We start from the raw sequence: 19,347 nt of genomic DNA on the forward strand, positions 1-19,347 counted from the left end.
TAGCAAATTAGAAATTTGGAATGCAAACAGGCAGTTTAAACCTTCTTTTTGAAAAAAAACTCACAACAATTTGTTTTGTAAATCTGATGGGCATGAAAGTCTAGCTGTGCACAAAAGCCCTTGCAGATGACATCACTGGCACTTCTGTTACAGAGCTTCTACTAGAAAGCAAACACTTATTATGTCTTAGTGCTTCCCAAAACAGCCAAGAAATTTCCTCAAATAACTTACTCCTGAAAAATGTCATGTTTCTATTGAGCTCACCGGAGCCCAGTTTTCCGGGACATTAACAGTCGGTGTTGCTTCATGGCTTCAGGGCCATAGGGCTAATAAGAAGTCCCCACCTTTCTGTGACGGCTTTTCAGTTTATCAGTTACGAGAAAATAAACATGCCAGTTTTGGAACTGATCCATACTTCAGTTACTTACAACTAACTCTTAACAGCAAAATGGAGTCAAGTGGAGAGAATGACAACTCTGTGAAGGTTTACCGCAACAACCTTTGTGCAGTGCCTCAGCCCAGCAATAAACCAGAAGGTAGAGTTTAAAACCAGAGTTCTGTCACTGAAGAACAGTATGAGACTCTTCTCTGTGCACAGATGGTAACAGATATCACTGCCGTGCTAATAAATTTAGTTCTAGAAGGTAGAGAAAGGACACAACACTAGTCAACGAGTTACATTTCTCTTGAAATGGAGTAAATAGGTTGTATTATTTTTTTTTTAATTCCAATATTGTATTTCCCTAGAACAAGAGTGGAGACCTAGAAAAGAACTGAAACATTTATAAAATGGTAACTTCAGCTTAGTTTTACTTTCATTTTGTTTAGGGACAAATCTGTATGATCTTTAGCTCATCTTTATGTAGAAATGAATCAGAAGATACCAAGTGATATAACAAACTTTGTTTCATTCATGAAAATCTGCCCATTGAGTTTAGAAGGCCTGGAAGGTAAAAAGTAAAGTTCATCTTTGCGGTCTAAATAGAAAATGAGACTTTAAAACCAGTGATTTTTCTTTCTTTAGCCCCTCAGGTGATAGAGAGCAATGAATAAATGAATATAAACATCAAGGAACCCTAGAATGAGGATTCGAGCGGGACTGACTTTATATTGCTGTAATTTCACAATCACCAAGCTGGCAGAAATTGCTACTGCTTTTGAAAAAGAAGCTATTCTTTCCTCTGCACACAAAGGTTGCGTCTCAGGCAATCACAACAATTTTGACCCTGAACAGTTCCTGGGCTCTTGCTGACCAACACAAACACCTACAGAGCCACGGAGCCAGAGACACAAAGCCAGAGACCAAAAAGGAAGAGTATGACTGATTCTTTAAATAGCAACACAGCTCAGTGATCGGCCAGTACTAGTTCCACTGCCTCTTGCAATACCTCTTGGACATCCATCACCAAAGGAGGGAAATGTTACAAAAGGTGTCTGTCTAGCAATAAAGTGTCTTTGAGACTTGATTCTCCAGGGCAACTTCTGCTACACTTTACAGTGCTGGGATGCTGAGCATGCAGAGCCCCCTGGCAGGGTGTAATGGAATGGTAGTCTTTTCTTCACATAAATGAGTTAATACATTTTCATTTCATACTAGAACCCTTGAAATAATGATTCCTTATTCCTGACTTGGTATGAAGAAAGAGGAACTGTTGTTTCCATGATGATAGACTGTTACTGATTTTGTAACTGTTATCATATGTAAACGCTATGATGTTCACCTTTTAAGCATTAAGAACAATTTTTCTTGGCAGGAAAACTATGTAGCAAAAAGACATAACATTTAAGAAAATACTTGCCTTTCACCTTTGTAAACTGTCACAGCCTTCACATTATGGTAGTAAAATAAAGAAATGATAGCCAGATGGAATTTGGTATTTATTTTTTATAGACTACATATGGAGCAAAATGGAAAATGCAGTGCTAAATAAATATCAATTGCTAAATTTTATCATTAACGTACTGAAATAAAGTGTATATTTATCTGAACAGAATGCGGAACTTAACACACATTTATACAAAACGACTGAATATCTCAGCTTGGGACTTCCCACATATTTAATCATGACAGCTTGATGTTCATGATCATTCTGCCAGAATTTAGACAGAATTTCCCCAAAACTCCTGGTTAAAAGGATTAACGTAGTGAAACTTCAATCTAGGTTATACTTTTGAGCCATGCCATAGGAATTAATGAATGAAAGGAGCTACCCATGTAATCCAGTTATAGTCAGTGTGACTTACTTCAAAACCTTTTAGGTCGATTTTCCTTACACTTCAACATAAATTTTGAATTGTCAAAACCACATCCAAGACATGTCTTAAAAGCATGAGTAGCAAGACCCTTGGACTGCAGTCTAGATGGCAGCCTAGTTTCCATTGAACATTGCCTTTGAATGTATCTAAACAATTTTTTGTGGAAGGGATGCAGTAGGAGGTGGGAAAACTCCCATCGCCTTAACATTTGATTTTTTTGTACCTTTGGTCATCCAACTGTTCAGGCATGCAGCTAAGAGAATCACTTCTCTTCATCTTCATGTCTTCCAGTCATACTATCATCCTTGGAAACTTACTCCAGAGTTACAGCACTTCACTGTAACTAGCTCCAAACCCTTATCTTACACATGAATATATTCTCCCTCTTCTTGAGTGGAAAACTTAAGTATTGGGCTGGGTAACAACATATACAAGTCGCAATGCATACAGAAATTCAATCAGATTGCCAGCATCTTACATAGAAGTGTTGTCTGGAATGTTGCCTAGAGCGCAAGAGCTCCCCAAACCACCCCTTCCTGTTTGAACAATTGTCCATTTTACTGAACACAAAAATGATTCTGCAGATGTTGAGCTTAAGGAAAACAAATAAAAGTGCATACACATTTCCTTTGTTGTTTTGGGTTTGGGGTTGGTTGTTGGTTTGGGTTTGTTTTTTCCTGGGAAGTTCCATAAACCCTAGGATGAAATGTAAATATTCATCCAATTTTAAGAGCGGGCAAGGTTGATCTGCTCCATATTTGAGAATCGAAACCAGTTAGAAACTCGAATAGTTAACTCCTATATTTAAGTGCTAAAAAAACCCAACAAAACCAACCCCAAAAACTGAAACAATTCCTCAATTAACTGCCATCTAAGTTTCCTTGAAAACTACGGACAAGATACTTTCAAGATGTAAGTTCCAAAATTCTGCTGCTGTAGCACATTTGGGTTTGTTTCAAGAGTATCCATAGGGCTGCAATAAGTGACGTAGGTGTTTGCCTGCCCACATCCCCTGCAGTAGTTGTAGCACTGGCTGCTGAACAAATTGTGGCAGGTTAAGGGGTAAATTACTTTTTATTTTGCAGTTCAGCATTTACAGCACTAAGACTGGGACTCATTCACTTGCTGAGTGTGAGAAAAATTCATAATTACAATTCTATCCTCCCAGTAAAATGCCCAACTCATCCCCATTAGGTATTTCATGCTGGGAGAGAAGTCCTCCTTCCTGGGCAAACTTCCCGGCTTACAATAATGGCTGTGGTGCCAACTAATGTATGCCAGTTGACGGGGATGGACAGTTAAAACACTGTCCTGCAGGTGGAACAGGCATTTTGCATCATCTTGGCAGGGGGTGGAATTGGGGGATGGGGGGGGAGGGCAGGGAGAGGTGGGAATCGAACTGACTAATGCCCTTGTCAGTACTGTAACACCCACATTCGGTTTTGTGCACCTAGCAACAAGCAATTTCAGAACAAAATTCAAATATAATTAACAAAAAACAGCAATAAATCCAGAATGGCATATACTGCCTTCCAGCTATTAATGTATTTTCCCACATTTTTAAAATGGAGATGAGATTAAAAGCTCCCTGATTTTAATAAAAACACTGTCACTCCTGATTATGTATGCCAAGAAAAAAAAAAAAAAAAGTTAAAAAAGGGGAAAAAAATAAATAGTAAGCCTACTGTCCACCTCAGTGTTCCTTAATCTTTTTCTTCTTGTGGCTTTTATCCCCACCTCCAATTGTTAATATAATTTTTAAATTTACTGTGATTTTTTTGAAAATACGGTGTCAAATTTAGTAAAAACTTAGCTGTCTGGAAGCACAGGGGATGTGCTCAGAATCTTCCTGCACTAAGGGTCAGGATGTTTCAGGCTCGTATTTTCAAAAACTTCTGAAGCTTTATTTTTGTGGGTGTACACTTATCATAGCCCCAAGGCAGTGGCACACCGATAGAGAAACACTGATCCAACGTAATTAACTCTGGAAATAGTTAATTGAATGGGGAGGCAGGAGTCACTGAAAAGGCACACACATTTCAAGAAAAATTGCAAATATTTATGATTAAGATAAATCCTGATGGTAAAGAAAGACTCAACAACTGTTTCTCATGCTGGCAATATATATTTATTGTAATCTTGGAGATAGGTTACCATGTGTATATCAGGAATTCAGACTAAAAGCAAATCAAGATTATGAACTCTTAGCATATGACAGTTGGAAATTAAATAACTGGATGTAAAGCTGACCTTCAGAAGATCTTCAGTAGGTCTATTTTTGTGGGGACCCCCCCTTTTTTTTTTTTAAATCAAAAGCTAAACCTTTTCCCATCCCCCTTCTTTTCAACCACAGAAAAATATATGATCATCCAAATGCAACTTTTCTCAGTTTTACTAATAATCCGCTGGCAATATCAGAACATTTATAATGTTGATTCTAGAACTTCAGAAGGCAGCCACCATTTACAAACCATGTTCCGCCTCCACTTTGCCTGGCTACTGAGTCCAGCTTTAAGGACTAGACTTCAGCAGATTAAAGATTTGCTTATATGAGACTATTGTGGTTACATTATTACGGTGCAAACCCTCAACACGTGTGCTTTGCTGTTCCAGAACAAGCTACATCAGTGCAAGATCTGGCAGTCTGTGCAAAAGAAGCTGCAGTGTTGACTAACAAACATCTTCCTTACCATTAAATTCGCCGATCCCAAATACTGCCCCCCAAAAAAGAGAAAGATGAAGATATTACATGCTTCTATAAAAAAAAAAAACCAACAAACCCCAACTGAAAAAAAAATAATCCTCCAACTCCAGTCCCCCCCAAAAAAACACCCCAGGTCAAAACTATTTGTTCCCTACCCTCCCAGCCCTTTTCTAGCTTTTTTATGTCACCATTAAAACAAATGCATACAACTTACTGTACAAATATGAAGCTGCAGGCATTCAAGTTACAGAACATTCTGAAAATATTTCAAGCATAAAAAGTACACTTGATAATTGCAAAAATAAAGTTTCACTTTTTTAAAAAACATTTTGATCAGAGCTCAAGCAAAACAAACATTTAACGATTCCTACTTCAGTTTAATTTCATAAGAACACCACCTTCAGAAGTTAAAAACAAAAACCTCATGATTTTTGGTGACAAAGTAACTGACAATGTCTTTTAATGAAGAGAAATGGTATATACAACAATGGCACAGACCTTAAGCATCAACAACAGATTTCAGCCAAAAGTAAGTACACAAGTGATGAGTCATTCTTAGCATCAAATGGTACTTACTACTAAGAACCATAATCCGCTAGGAACAGACATGAAGTTAGACTGGTACGAACGGAAGGAAAGATCCATGATGTTGAATAGGCTCAGTTTCTGTCACTGAACTTTTTTTTAGGCTAATAATTCCACTAGTGCAAGACCTTATGTTTACCTGATTAAATGAAAACTCATAAATGTCACAATTTAAGAACACTCATACAAAACTATTTTCTTCTTTTAAAAAAGTGCCACATAACATACTTTTACTAAAAAAGTTACAAACTAATGGAAGACTGTCTGTCTCCATCTCTTGTCGACAAGGAAAGGCCAAAGTGATTCTTTGATCCCAGCTCGAAACGGTGTTCTCTGACCTATCCCCAGCATCTCCAACTTGGAGCAGTCTAGCTGAGCATTCCTCGGACGAAGAGCACCCACAACTGGACAATCAGTAATCTAAAAAATAAACAGAAAACAACCCCAACACACCAAGAAGTAAGCTGATATGACAGCAAAATATTTCTTCTTACATAAGCTCATTAGACGTTTTCCTTCATAGCTGTATAGAAAGCTATGTTCCCCTCCTTCCTTCCAACTACTTGGTGGAGGATCTTTTTCTTTGTTTCTTTGCTTTTTTTATGGTTAACTTCATCGCAGTGTAAGAGACGTCAGGCAGAGCAATGGGAAATTTAACTTCTCAATTACTCTCACCATTTATTCTTTTCTACATTTTACTCCTATTTTCACCCTATAACCATAATCACAAGGTAAAAAATGCCCTAAAATGTTGACAGAATCATGTCTGGATCAATGTACCTGAAGAGAAACAGATCTGGGCAGAAAAAAAATCAGACTAACTTAAGTGTTTGCCGTTCTTTTTCTCTCCATCTTCCAAGCCACATTTCAGCTCCAGCCTTTACTAATTCAGAATCCTTGGAATTTATTTTGGATATAAATAAAGTCTTAATTACATGTTATGTTCTCACAACTTTACCAGTACGCCTTTAAGAGTACTCTTAAGTGTCAATAAAAACTGCAGGACAGGTGTTTTAAGCAAAGCAATAAATGATCCGAAGTTCTTAAGTGCATCTATTCAGAGACAAATCTGGACATTGACAAGTTCTTACAGATTCCCACCTTCAAATTAATATACTGTGAATCTGCAAGCTTTTTATAGGATGAAAATACAACAAAAAGTACTGACTTACTCATGACTAAAGGGAACTGTTCTGCAGAAATACCATTACACTACAGACTATGAAACTGATTACTGACCGATAGGGTAATTTTTTTTGTAATTCAGCGGGTCAAAGCAGCTGTTGTTTTCCCAAGTTAGATACCAGGCAGCACCCTCTGCAACACATCTGCTGTGCCAGACATACACAGATGTCCTGAAGAGGAACCTTATTTGTATAGTTAGCGTGAGACCTACTACTTGAAACAACAAAGCACATCCACCTTTCTACAGGTGGAACACCACACCACTTACAGGTCTCAGGTGGCTGCTGGGAAGGTTGAAAGCATCTGCAATTGCACATGCCATTTCATACTTAGTCATCTGTTCATTGCCAGACCAGTGAAATGTTCCTTTTACTGATGGGTCCTACAGAAGAAACAGGAAACACAGGTGAAATAAAGCAGTTAGCCAGCCCTCAGACTAAATCCTGGGCAAGAATTGTGCAGAACAATCCTCCAGCAAGACCCCACCTTGAAAGGCACGTTACAGGACCTCACCGATGTTCTAGAAACATCTCGTGCATTTTCAGGGAACACCTGACTAGGGGTTGAAACTGAAAACCGGTGTTACATGAATTTGACCTGGCTTTTCACAGACAGCTTATATTCTGTAGAATTAACAGGAGGGAAAGGAGCAAGTGAACCAAGCAACCAAGGTCAAACAGCTGGGGAGGAGCAACTTGGCTGTTCTAAACTATTCACTATTCAAAAACAAATGCACAAGGCACCACACATTTTGAAAGTTAAACTGCAAACCATGTACGAGCCCAATCAAACTGACTGCGCTGCGTCCACCGTATGTGCATGGTCCACCTTTTTCCAAGTTACACGTATGAAAATTAAAGGTAGTTGGTTGGCTTTGTTACCTTGCAAAGGCGGTAATCTGAAGATGCTGTGGTGCATAAGCACAATAAAATATTCAAATCTAGTGGCTTGTTTTTGCCACTTCCTTGTTCTTAATACAATAAACAAAGGCATCTTTGAAAATGACATCTAACCACCATGGATTATTTTTTTTAGTCCAAAAATGGCAATTTGTAAAAAGCGTATTAGAGTAAGTTTGATATTTGCATTTCTCTCCTCTATACTAGCAAGACACATGACAATTCTCAGAAGCATCTGTCCCATCACTTCCCTTGCTTTTGTTTCAAGTATCAGAATATCCACGGTCATGTGAAAATACAGCTAGTTCTTTACTCCCCCCGCAGTGTTCCAGAAATGCAAAAAACAATGCAGGTTATATGCAGTTCTCAGTTGTCCAGAAAACAAGCCAAGAACTCAAACTGTTTTTATCTTGAAGAGGCTTGTTTCTTTACATTCTTACCAGCATTCTCTTCTCTGCTAGTTGTCTACAAACAGTAGCTACGTCCTTGACGTTAGTAGGAAATCTTTGCTGCCAGTGGTCCATGTTGGCAGATTTATTACTGAACTGCACTTTATCAAACATAACAGTCACAGCACTTTCTTCCAGTCTTTCTACCTCTCCATACAAGACAGGAATCCTAAGTACCGCAGCACCTAAAAGAAAATTTAAAAAGTATTAACATTGTTATAAATGGGTATGAAGCATAACCTGAAAAGTGTTTTGGAAGCGTTAAGAAATATGTTGGCGATATTATGCATCTACAAATCACAAAGAAAATGCAATTAATATGTTTGCCCTCAGAATATAGTTTCAATTTGTATCAATTAAAACAGTTTATAAACACTATGTTTATATAAACTTATTTTCATTTATGCCATTGATTTCCAGAAAGTTAACAAGCTCTCATTAGCGCTGCAAGAGAAAAAAGGCCTGTTTGGGTTAGAACAAAAATTTAAAAAGCAACTGCACTATGCAGCTACTCCAGCACTCCCCATCCTCCCTGGGTACGAGCAAGAACAAAACTCCCACCAACCACAAATCACCGTATTCAGCCAGCAATTACAGACAAGAGATTTTTCACCCAGCATGCAGAAGCCTCCTGCATAAAGGAGGGTATTATTTACCAGAAAAAAAGACATGAACCTTGGAACGAATAATTAAAATGCTTGACAAATAAGGAATACTTTCACAGAATGCAGCAGTAAACAGTATTAGATTTCAAATAGTGATTTGAGAAATTAAACTAACAGTAAACAAGCGCAAAGAGAAAGACGTTTTACAACGGAATACATCGTACTAGTCTATCTCAGCCATGAAGACTCAAAAGGCTTCTTTGAGGGGAAATCCAAGAAGGCTATGACAAATTCATTACAAGCAATACGGATACTTTAGCTTAAAGAAAAGAAAAAAAAAAACATCAGTCCTGAAATGAGAGGAGGAAGTCATCAAATCATTGCAATTCATAAAGATTTGTAGGACAATGCTATAGCTATTAAAAAGACAAAAAGGAAAAGCTGACACACAAATTATTCTCACAGAAAAGTAAACTGAAAGAAGTACTCGTACAAGAAAAACAAATACAATAAGAAGTCCAATATGACACTGATTTCCTGCTGCTCTAAAAACAGCTATTTGGTCACTCAGCAAATATGTCTCTCATCTCTTTAAACAGTAGTTGAAATATCTCTTTTTTAAGTATCTTTAGAAGTATTCTTTATTTGAGGAAAAGACTGCCTGTCTTGTGTTCTCAGAGAGCATTAGCTTCATTACCAATGGCTCAAAAGACCTACTGAAACTTTTTTAGTTTTATAGGCATGAATATAAATCTAACTTGTATCCCCTCCTAACCAAAGTAAAATATATTTTTAAAAAAAATACGCAAAACCCCCCAATTTATTGGTGAGATTCTTACATTATACAACAGAAACGGATAGGGAAGTTTTCATGCATCTGCAGACATTTGATAGACTGAATTCTACCTACACAATACCAGCAAATTCATGGCTGGAATACATGTAAAATATTTATATTGGTATGAAACAACAGGATTTACATTTTCAAGCATCTTACTCAGCACCATCTCAAAACTCCTTCCGCTAATAATACCACTGCTGCAACCCACTACTGCCTGACAGGTCATACGCAAAGAGGTCAACAAACAGAAGTGAGGTGTTGAGTTGGGGGAAGGATCTAGCAAGATACCCACACGTACTTGAATGTGGTGCAGTCTTATCTTCATTACCAATCTAGAGGAGGGAGCAAACAGCATCACAGTCAAATTCAGAGATGATATTGCAGTTAGAGGTGGAGTGAATAACTTTTATTTAAATTGATTTTCACTGAAGTAAGACTTTTCGTATCGAAGTATCTTTTGGAAACTCTGTTTCTTACTAGTAATGACAAACCTATATTAAGGCCTATCATTTTGACACATCATATATACTTACTTACTGAAAGACCATCACACTAATTTATCAAGTTCTCTGGTTAGGCAGAACAGAATCACAGTGCGAGTATCACACTGACAGACCAGAAGCCTCTTCTGCAAGTGCACCGAGATTATTTTCTTCAAATTCTTCTAGAAAACAGAGGTGCTTCTTTCCTTATATGTGAGTGGAAACTGACAGAATACTAACTAGAAACAACCAAACCTCTTTTATACAAGAAGCAAGTTGTCAGTGCAAGGGAACATGTCCAGTCCCAAGCTTTTTTTCTTAGCAAGTAGAATTTTTAAAACTGTGTTCGTCTATTTTGAATGTCAACATTAATTAAAAAAAGTTTTAAATAATAAATAAAAAAAATAGTTGCTTAAAACAAGGAATACGTCACTAACACTTTAAGCAAGCAGAAACCTGACGTGTGTGGTACGGTAGGTGGGTTAAAGTAAAATAGATGGCTTGTTGGCTTATGTAACAAGAGCAAAACACGAGTTCAGCAAGAAAACCAAAAGAGTAACAACAAAAACCTATGCTGATTTTATCTGCATCATTACTGAACTGCAAGTCTGTTTTTCCCTTTAAGTAAATATACATTTAGAACAATTGCAACGCATCCCTGTAAATAACAGCAACTATACGTTAAGTGTCATAAAGCTTGTGCCATTGCAATATATGGATGACTTTATCTTTCCCTAAGAATAGTTGATTCACAATAGGCAAAGGCTTGTGAAAGTCCATCAGCAGAAACTAGTAACACAAACAAGGATTGGAAAAAATAAGAAATAAAGCTTTAGTTAACCTATAAGCAACAGGAATCATTTATAAGTAAGGAGACTGACTCCTAAGCACATTCTTTTCTGAATCTCGTTTCCATGGTTTTGCAACTTCACCACTGACTTATGACTCTATTAAGCTAGTATACAAGTACGTAAAAATAGAAAGCCTCTATTAAAAATGTGAGTATATTCTTACCTTCATTATTTTCCAGGACTGCCTTTTCACCCTCCAGTTTGGTTTTACCGTATAAATTGAGGGGATTTGGTACATCAGTCTCTTTATAAGGAGGGCTTGTTCCATCAAATACATAGTCTGTGCTGATGTAGATCAGAAAAGCTCCAACTCCAGCTAGAATGAAAATGTTTATACATAGCCTGTTTTAATTCATGCCTTGTTTGAAATCCCAATAAACCTTTAAACAAAACTCCAAAGGAGCTCATCTTCTAGCCCCATTCATTTGCACTGCACTGTCTGCTCACCGTCACACAGACAGGCAAGCTACCCGTATGGAAAACGGATCGACAGCAAACTGATCACACAAATGACATTCAGCACTTTCAGTAACTTATTTATGTCCCTGTACAAATAAATGTGGCATTTTTGCAAGAAACCAAATCCATTTGACTGTCTTACCTGCCTCTTTTGCCAAGTTCCCTGAAGCAGCCACATTGAGCTGAGAAGCAGCATCTGGTTGACTCTCTACAACATCTGGCCTTCTCTCAGCAGCACAATGCACTATAACATGAGGCTGAAAATTAAAGACTAATTTTAAACAACAAACATTGTCAGGAGATTGCAGTTGTACCCTAACTCTAGCTATGAACTCCCTTCAAACAAAAAGGCATTTCAGTAAGTTCTGAAAAGCAATAAATGCAGTAGTATTATTTTTAATCATGGCATTCTGAGGAGCATGTTTTCCCTGGGAAGTACATTAGAACCATGCTGCTTCAAGATACAAAAAAACCAGATCATGAATTTTGCAGTTATGATCTTCAGTAGCTTTGACTTTACAGCAAGATTGAGGCTGTTGTTTTTTTCTTTTTAACTCTGTACAGTAATAGAAAATATAATAATATAAGATATATCTCACACAAACACACAATGATACTTAAAATTTTTATAGACAAGACATTGACACATGGCTTATTTGACATATGCAGACTATTAACAAGGTATTTAAAGCCATTTTATAGAATGGCGCCCTTCATAAATGTATTTCAGGTTTTACATATTCCTCTTGCAAGTTAGACTGAAAAAACAATGGACTTCTTACTGCACTGCACGCCAGACAGAGTCACTGCTGTTGTATTCAAGTACCCTTCAACTTCCAAAGAAGTGCTTCACATCAATAACTCACATTTATCTTTTTTTTTTTTTTTCAACTATCAATGCAAATGTGCTGGCACATACACCTGTTACCTACAGCCTGTCTATGGTGCTGATAGCAAAGTTCAGAACTATCTGTAGCTACAAAGCAAACGCCAGACGTGGCAGAACAGGCAGCTGTACATTTTTTAGAGCTCTGCCACAGCACTAGCCCCACCAAAGCCACATCAACTCAGTTATCAGAACACTGCTATTAACTGATTACTAGGTGTGTAACGTACCCTTTCCATCTACATCATACTCCAGAAACTTACCTGAAAATCGTGGATGATGTCATGAACTGCAGTAGAGTCCAGAAGATTAATCTGTTCAAACCTGGGCTGAGCTCTCCTATATCCACAGCCAACTGCATTCCAGTTATTTTCATTGAATTCTTTAAACACAGCTCTGCCAAGAAGTCCCGTGGCACCAGTAATCAAAACTCGCCTACTGGGAATATCAACATCTTCCTATGGAAAGGAGAAGAGGAAAAGTTTTCTTTCTACTATTATTTGTTACTGTTTTTTCTTACAAAGTATGCAAGGCTACAGTCAGAGCTGTTGTATTAAATAGCCTTCATTGCCCCACGAGTGTTATGGAGTGTCTCACGGAATACAAGAACCTGGGAGCACCAATACTGTACCTAGTTAAGTATTAAAACATATTTTTGAAGACAACAAAAACAAAACTTAAAGGGGAAACTCATTCACTTCCACAACAAAAGGGGAAAACAAACCGAACCAGTAATGAAGAGAGAATTTTAAGTTCACTCAAAATCTGATAACTACGTGCGAAATTTGAAAGCAGGGAAATAACAGCTTCTGAAAACGGACCCAAAACATGTAACATTTAGGGTCCACAACCTGCAACAAGTAATTTTGGATAGACTGTGCCTGTTAGAAGCTGCAGCAATACAATACAACTCACTGTGGGCCTACCTACAATGGCTGTGAGAACTGAAGACTTGAATTTTACTTTTAAAGAGAATAGTAATTCATTGTTGCTCAACACAATGGTCTAACAGTAAGTAAAACCAAGTTACAGCTCAGTTTTACAAGATGCATCTTAAAGTGATTTGATAATTTAAACTCTCAATCTATAAAACATACTAAAGCTTTACTTCAGCTACCACACATTCCAGTACTTGAAACAGTTGCGTACATCACTTCAAAGTTCATTCCCCTCCACTACTCACTGGACCATCAAGCTTTCAAGATGGCAAACATAAGATTCACGTCCGTCTGTGCAATCTTTATTTTCCTTTCATGCTTTCCTTCTGCATGTATCATGAACATGGACCCACTAAAACCAAAAATAAAAGCATATTCTTACATGCCAGTCCAGAAGAAAACTTTGGGTGTGCAGAATCCATAAATCTTGGACTTCCTGACCACTTCAAGGACAATTTGCAATAATTTATTATAATTTTTGGAAATGCTCTCTACTATGCAATTCATATAGCCCAGTAACTTCTGAGCATTCTTAATGCTCAGCATTGTAATAGGCCACTATTCTTTGACTGCACTTTGTTACTTCCAAATTACTCTCTGTCTTTCACTCTTCAAGTTAAAAAGCTTTTGCTCCATAACACTATATGCAGAGGTTTGTTATGGAAACAGTCTTTCCCAAAGCAATTGCTGAAAGTTCACAGCACAGCACGTGCACTGTTCCCAACCCTAAATCTTCAGGCAAAGGATAGCTTATTCCCATCAGTACTAAATGAAAATTAGTATCTGGAGTTTCCTGAAAATAACAAACTACAGCAAGTGATGTTTTAAAACCTTAGCTTTATCTTTACGGTCAACTTGACCTCAGAACACAAGTTTGTTTACAATTTTTTAGGGCTACCCATGTTTTTCTGAAAAGCATATGCAACAACAAGCAAGTGCTGTTTTCTTTTTTGTTATGTACTTTTTATCTTAGCGAAGTCCAGACAGGGCATCACAGGACAGGTTATCAGCGCCTCCACAGCCAAAGGGTACCTGCTAATCACTACCAAAAAATAGCTTAAAAAATAGTAGAATGTGATGCATTTCAAGGGGAAAACCAAGGCACAGGTACTTTTTAAGCTTTACATAAAAACTTGACAAAGGTGACTACTCAGCTCTGGTGAGACCCCACCTGCAGTGCTGCATCCAGCACTGGGGCCCCCAGCACAAGGACATGGACCTGTTGGAGCAAGTCCAGAGGAGGCCAGGAGGATGCTCAGAGGACCGGAGCACCTCTGCTGTGCAGACAGGCTGAGAGAGTTGGGGTTGTTCAGCCTGGAGAAGAGAAGGATCCAGGGAGACCTTACAGCGGCCTGCCAGTGCCTGAAGGGGCTACAAGGAAGCTGGAGAGGGGCTTTGTACAAGGGCCTGTAGGGACAGGACAAGGTGAATGGTTTTAAGCTGAAAGAGGGGAGATTTAGATTAGATATTAGGAAGAAATTCCTTACTGTGAGGGTTGTGAAACACTGGCCCAGGCTGCCCAGAGCAGCTGTGGGTGCCCCATCCCTGGGATGCTCAAGGCCAGGCTGGACGGGGCTCTGAGCAACCTGCCCTGGTGGAGGGTGTCCCTGCCCGTGGCGGGGGGGGGAACTGGATGATCCTTAAGGTCCCTTCCAACCCAAACCGTTCTGCGATTCTAAAATCATGATGAACTCATTAACAGTGGTAAGGAGCGCCCACTAAAACCAGAAGCCAGCAGGTCACGCAGACTGCACCGAAGCCAGCCCAGGGAAGGCACCCGGAGCCCGGGCCCTGATCCAGCCCCGGCATCCCAAAGCTCGAGGCGAACCCCGTGCTCCCCGCAGCCCCGGGCTGGCAGGCGGATCCCTGTCAACGCTGACAAAAAGTTACTCCGCGTTAACCCGCGCGTCAAGCACCCACAGCCGCAGCGGCGCGGAGCGGCGGAACGCTGCTGGGAACAAGCCGCGACCGCGGGGGGTACGCGGGGAGGGGCCCGCGCACAGGGCCCCGGCAGGGCCGCCCCGCCACAGCGCGGAGCCCGGAACGAACGCGCCGGTGCCGTGAGGAGCCGCAACGCCTCCGAGGGCCCCGACCGCGGGGGACTGCGCCGGGGACCCGGAGCGCCAAGGGCAGAACCCGCCCCGGCCCGTACGCAGGGAGACTCGGCCGCCCCCGCGGCCCCGCCGCACCCCGCCCCTCGGCCCGGCCCGGCGCCGCAACTCGCCTCCACCAGCTCGCAGCGGCCCGGCGCGAAGCGGATCTTGAGCTCCTTCTCCCGGCCGACCATGGCGGCGGCGGGGCCCGGCGGGGCCGCGGCCTGGGCCTGCTTCTGCTGCGGGGCCGCCCGCGGGGCTCGCCTGGCGCAGCGGGGGCCGGACGTGCCCTACGCCGCGCAGCAGGACGCGCCCTCATTGGCCGGCGGCGCCGCGACCGACGCAGGCGCCTCCTGCCGCCGCGCGCTCATTGGCGGAGAGGCGCGGGAGGGGCGGGGCCCCAGCGGGGTTTAAAGGGGCGGCCGGGGCCCGCCTGGGAGGGCGCCGCGCTGGGGGCGGGGCCGGCCGGGTCGCGGGGCCCAGGGCGCCGCGGTGGGACGGGAGGTGGCGGGGACCGGGCCCCCGGCTCCCTTCCCCCGCACACCGGCGCCCTGCGTGGGGGGGGGAAACAGTGGGGCAGCGCAGCGCGTGCAGTCACCGCGCCGCGGGGGGGCCCATCCAGCGGCGAGGGTCGCGGCCGGAGCCCCCCCCCCCGGGCACAGAGCAGCGCAGCACCGGAGCCCGCAGGTGCAGGCGCCCCCCTGCGCCTTGTGAGCGCACCCAGCAGCGAGCGCCCCGCGCTGGAAATGGTGACCCAGCTGGGCTGCCTTGGTCATAGACAGACGGGCACTCCCTGGCCTCCACGTACAGTCTGCAACCCCAGTCTCCACAGGGTGCAAGTCCCCCTAAAAACAGTCCGAAAAGCAGCCCCGGCCCGTGGTTTCCCCATGGGACAGGAGAGAACAGGGCACCCTTTGCCCAGGGAGCGGCACCGGCGCTGGGCAGAGCGCCCTGGCCGCGGTGCCTCGGCAGCACTCGCAGATGCTCCAGCAACCGCCTGCTGGAACCGTGTGCGACCTTCCGTGCACATGAAGGATCAGGTCCCACCCTTTCTAAAGTGAAATTTCATAATTAGGCCAAAATATCGCATTTGGCTTCTAAGAAATGCCATTAGTGTAACCCTGGCACAAACTTAACAGAAAGCACATAGTTTTCCTTTTAGAATGGTAGAAAACTGCATGCATTTTCCCTTTGTCTTAATCCATAGCTTTTGTGTAAAAGCAACTGGTATATCCCATAGCAAAGTAGGGGGGGTGGTTTTGAAAAAGCAAGAAGTGATTATAGTCCTTACCCTCTACATGTCATTTCATGCTTACAGGATGATAAAGTTGTGTAGGTTTTTTTAAAAAAAGCAAACTTTGGAAGTTACATGAATGTGTACACGAAGCTTTTTATATCTGACTCACACAAAGGCAAAGAACCTAAGTTAAGCAGATGCATATAATTAGTGTCTATGACTTAATTTAGCTATTCACACACATATTTCAGCTTGACTTCATTAAAATTATTAGTAATCAAGGGAGAAAACCAGCTGATACTAACTGTATGTTAATTCCTATAAAGAGAAATGAGGAAGTCTACTAAAATTGAGTAGAATCGCATTCTAAGCAACCTTTACTTATGACTAACTACTGACATATACAGGACAAAGTTATACATATATAAACCCGTTTCTGCCTTCTTGAAATGCAGATGCCCTATTTTTCTTTGTACTAAGCTGTGGACATTTAATCCCCTTTCACTAACCTGAGATTTCTATTGAAAAAAATAATCAGTAATTCATAACTTGAAATTCAGAAGAAAAATCTACAGCGAAATACTGAACTGCTCAGCAGCACTAAGGTAACAACTCCAAGCACATTTCAAGTCACACCTCTTCTTCCCAACACAGACCAAAATGGCACACTGGACATCTTAACAAAAGCAACTGCCTGGAAATAGAAATTTTGCCTTCCAGGCTTAGAGCAAGAGGAAAATAGGGAAAGCATTAACACAGAAGGCACAACCTAGACCCATAAATGGGCCTCTAAAATATCTTCATATTTTTGTCTCCAGCGTAAGTTACAAAGACTATGTAATTTGTTACCTTTGTGACAGTATTTTTTTTTTTTCCACATTGAATTCAGTAGCATTCCAGCTTATATATTTTCTGTATTACACGCACTTTGTGGAACACTACGATTTCATGCATTATGTTTAAATAACTGATATGGTCTAGAATAAAATTTTTGTTTATCTATTCCATCACTGGGTGACTAATAAATGCACTACTCATTAAATTAACATTTCAGACTGTAATGCAGGGACTAATGCATAATTAACTCACTCTCTCTCTCCCTTCCTGTTTCCTTTTCCCTAGATTCTGTAATCAAAGCGTGGCAGCAACCCATTAATGCAAATATCCAGAGCCTTACCTGCTCCATTTCCACCAGCATTTCAGGCATTGCCTCAAACTACAGAAGGAATCATCAGCCTTAGGAAATAACTGTTCAACTGCACACTTGTCCCTTTGTCTGCTTTTGCCTGCAGAGAGCACATGGACTGAAAGCAGTAGCTCGGTTGACCTTTGAAACCAAAATGCTACTCCAAGCCCTGTATCATGTGCAGCCTGAATCCTGTTAAGCTTTTGGTTTATCCCCAGTGGTACCATTTAAGCAGCTCAGGATGAACTTAAATTTTCACTTCGTAACAGCCAGCATGAGGCAAGTGCAGCCATTGTGTGTACACGATTTAGTCAGAGCACCGGCACTGAGTCTTAGGCAGTTTTCCTTTTACGGGACACAGGAGGAGGGCTCTAATTAGGTCAGCCAGGTTGAGGATGCTAGCAGCTCTTTATTTTACATTTAAACCAAGTACAACCCAGATCTTGTGACAATATAGTGAGATGGATGCTCAGAGAAATAATTTCTTGTTAAATTATATATTTTTTCAATAAAAGAGCAATTGATTCCTGCAGCGAATACTTAAGTCAGTTGAGCTACCAGTATGAAGGTTTCAGTTCTTAATATGTATTATTTCATGCATGCATGAAACTGGCAGAACGACTAAGACTGCAGTTCACACAAAGCACTGTTTCCCCTTTACTTCTCTCTCCAAATCTGCTCTATATTATTCATCTGTTTTAAAGCTAAAACAAGTATCAACATTGCAGTAAGGCTAGTATAATTATTTGCTCTACTTCCCCAATTCTTTTGTCTATATAAGTATGCTCTTGATAGCCTAAAAAGGATTTAAAATGACACTTAGAGCTTTCTAGCTTAATTGGCAGTTTTGGCTAAGAGCAAAGGCTGTATGGAAAAAGTAGCAGCCATCATAAAAGCAGTCTCTTGTGATAACTGCAGTATTTGTTTCACTTTGTGGACTTTCACCCTTCAACAAACTTTTGCTAACTTGATATCACATGCAAACATCAAAAATGAGGTTCAGATTGCATTAAAGACTGGGGGTTTTTTTCTTAGTGTCCCCATTTCTATGTTTTGAGTTTTGTGGAACCTTCTGTTAACATTCACTTGCCCTAATCTACTCTCTCCTGAAATAAAAGGCTCATTTACATTTCCGAAAAATGACATTAAACTAAGGATGCCTTTCATTTCTTGGCATGAAGGCTTCTCAGACTCTGACATTCTGATTTATGAAGAGTGATTTTGCCTTAAAAAAATCCCCATATGAGTAGAACAGCACAGAGCATGCAACTTCCAGCAACCTCACAGCTAAGACGTATGCCATCTTGTGAGAAAACCTCTAGTGTAATAGCTGTAGTGTTATTACTTCTATATTCAGTTGTTTACAGGTTCCCCCTGACCCATCCATTGCTCTTTGCCCTGCTGCTCACTAGATCAAGTTTGGTTTAACAAGCTGCTCATTTCCTATCCACTGACTAGTGGATATACCATCAGGATTTCTAGTAAAACCTTATTCTCATCCAACAAGTCAGGCTAATGCCTATTTCCTCAACAATTTTCTTTTACCCCAACGACACCTTTCAGACAAGAAAATTTTTATCTTTTCCTCCACAAGGAGAGCTAACTCCAGTCTTAAATCATTTCAGCAACTTCTTTATTAAAATACACCTCTCAGCACTTCAGGCAAACTGCTAAATTGAACACTAAGTATT

The 19,347-nt window shown here is 40.8% G+C and overlaps 1 protein-coding gene across 3 annotated transcripts; it reads right to left on the minus strand.

The window, feature by feature from the left end:
- Positions 1 to 4,361: 4,361 nt before the first annotated feature.
- MAT2B (methionine adenosyltransferase 2 non-catalytic beta subunit) lies at positions 4,362 to 18,285 on the minus strand. 3 transcript variants are annotated; one of them, XM_027815953.2, is made up of 7 exons: positions 17,648 to 18,285; positions 12,466 to 12,660; positions 11,459 to 11,573; positions 11,021 to 11,173; positions 8,070 to 8,263; positions 6,999 to 7,112; positions 4,362 to 5,965 (listed from the first exon to the last, which is right to left on the minus strand). In XM_027815953.2, exons 1-7 carry the CDS (start codon positions 17,675 to 17,677, stop codon positions 5,795 to 5,797), a joined length of 972 nt encoding a protein of 323 aa, XP_027671754.1. In that variant the 5' UTR covers positions 17,678 to 18,285; the 3' UTR covers positions 4,362 to 5,794. The 3 variants fall into 3 exon arrangements, with proteins under 3 accessions (XP_027671754.1, XP_055574342.1, XP_055574341.1); XM_055718367.1 differs by lacking the exon at positions 17,648 to 18,285 and adding an exon at positions 15,361 to 15,530 and having other exon boundaries at positions 12,466 to 12,656; XM_055718366.1 differs by lacking the exon at positions 17,648 to 18,285 and adding an exon at positions 15,365 to 15,529.
- Between the last annotated feature and the right edge of the window lie 1,062 nt (positions 18,286 to 19,347).

The sequence above is a fragment of the Falco cherrug genome, chromosome 8 (genome assembly GCF_023634085.1).
Source record: "Falco cherrug isolate bFalChe1 chromosome 8, bFalChe1.pri, whole genome shotgun sequence".
NCBI classification, from domain to species: Eukaryota; Metazoa; Chordata; class Aves; order Falconiformes; family Falconidae; genus Falco; species Falco cherrug.

What these genes read in the sequence shown, in the direction of transcription:
- MAT2B (XM_055718367.1), bottom strand. Translation starts at nt 15,427, where the DNA reads ATGGTCGGCCGGGAGAAGGAGCTCAAGATCCGCTTCGCGCCGGGCCGC. An exon ending in CTGCGAGCTGGTGGAGGCGA is followed by an intron (nt 12,657 to 15,360) that starts GTTGCGGCGCCG and finishes TTCCATAGGAAG; the next exon opens with ATGTTGATATTCCCAGTAGG. An exon ending in TAGCAGAGAAGAGAATGCTG is followed by an intron (nt 7,113 to 8,069) that starts GTAAGAATGTAA and finishes TTTCTTCTGTAG; the next exon opens with GACCCATCAGTAAAAGGAAC.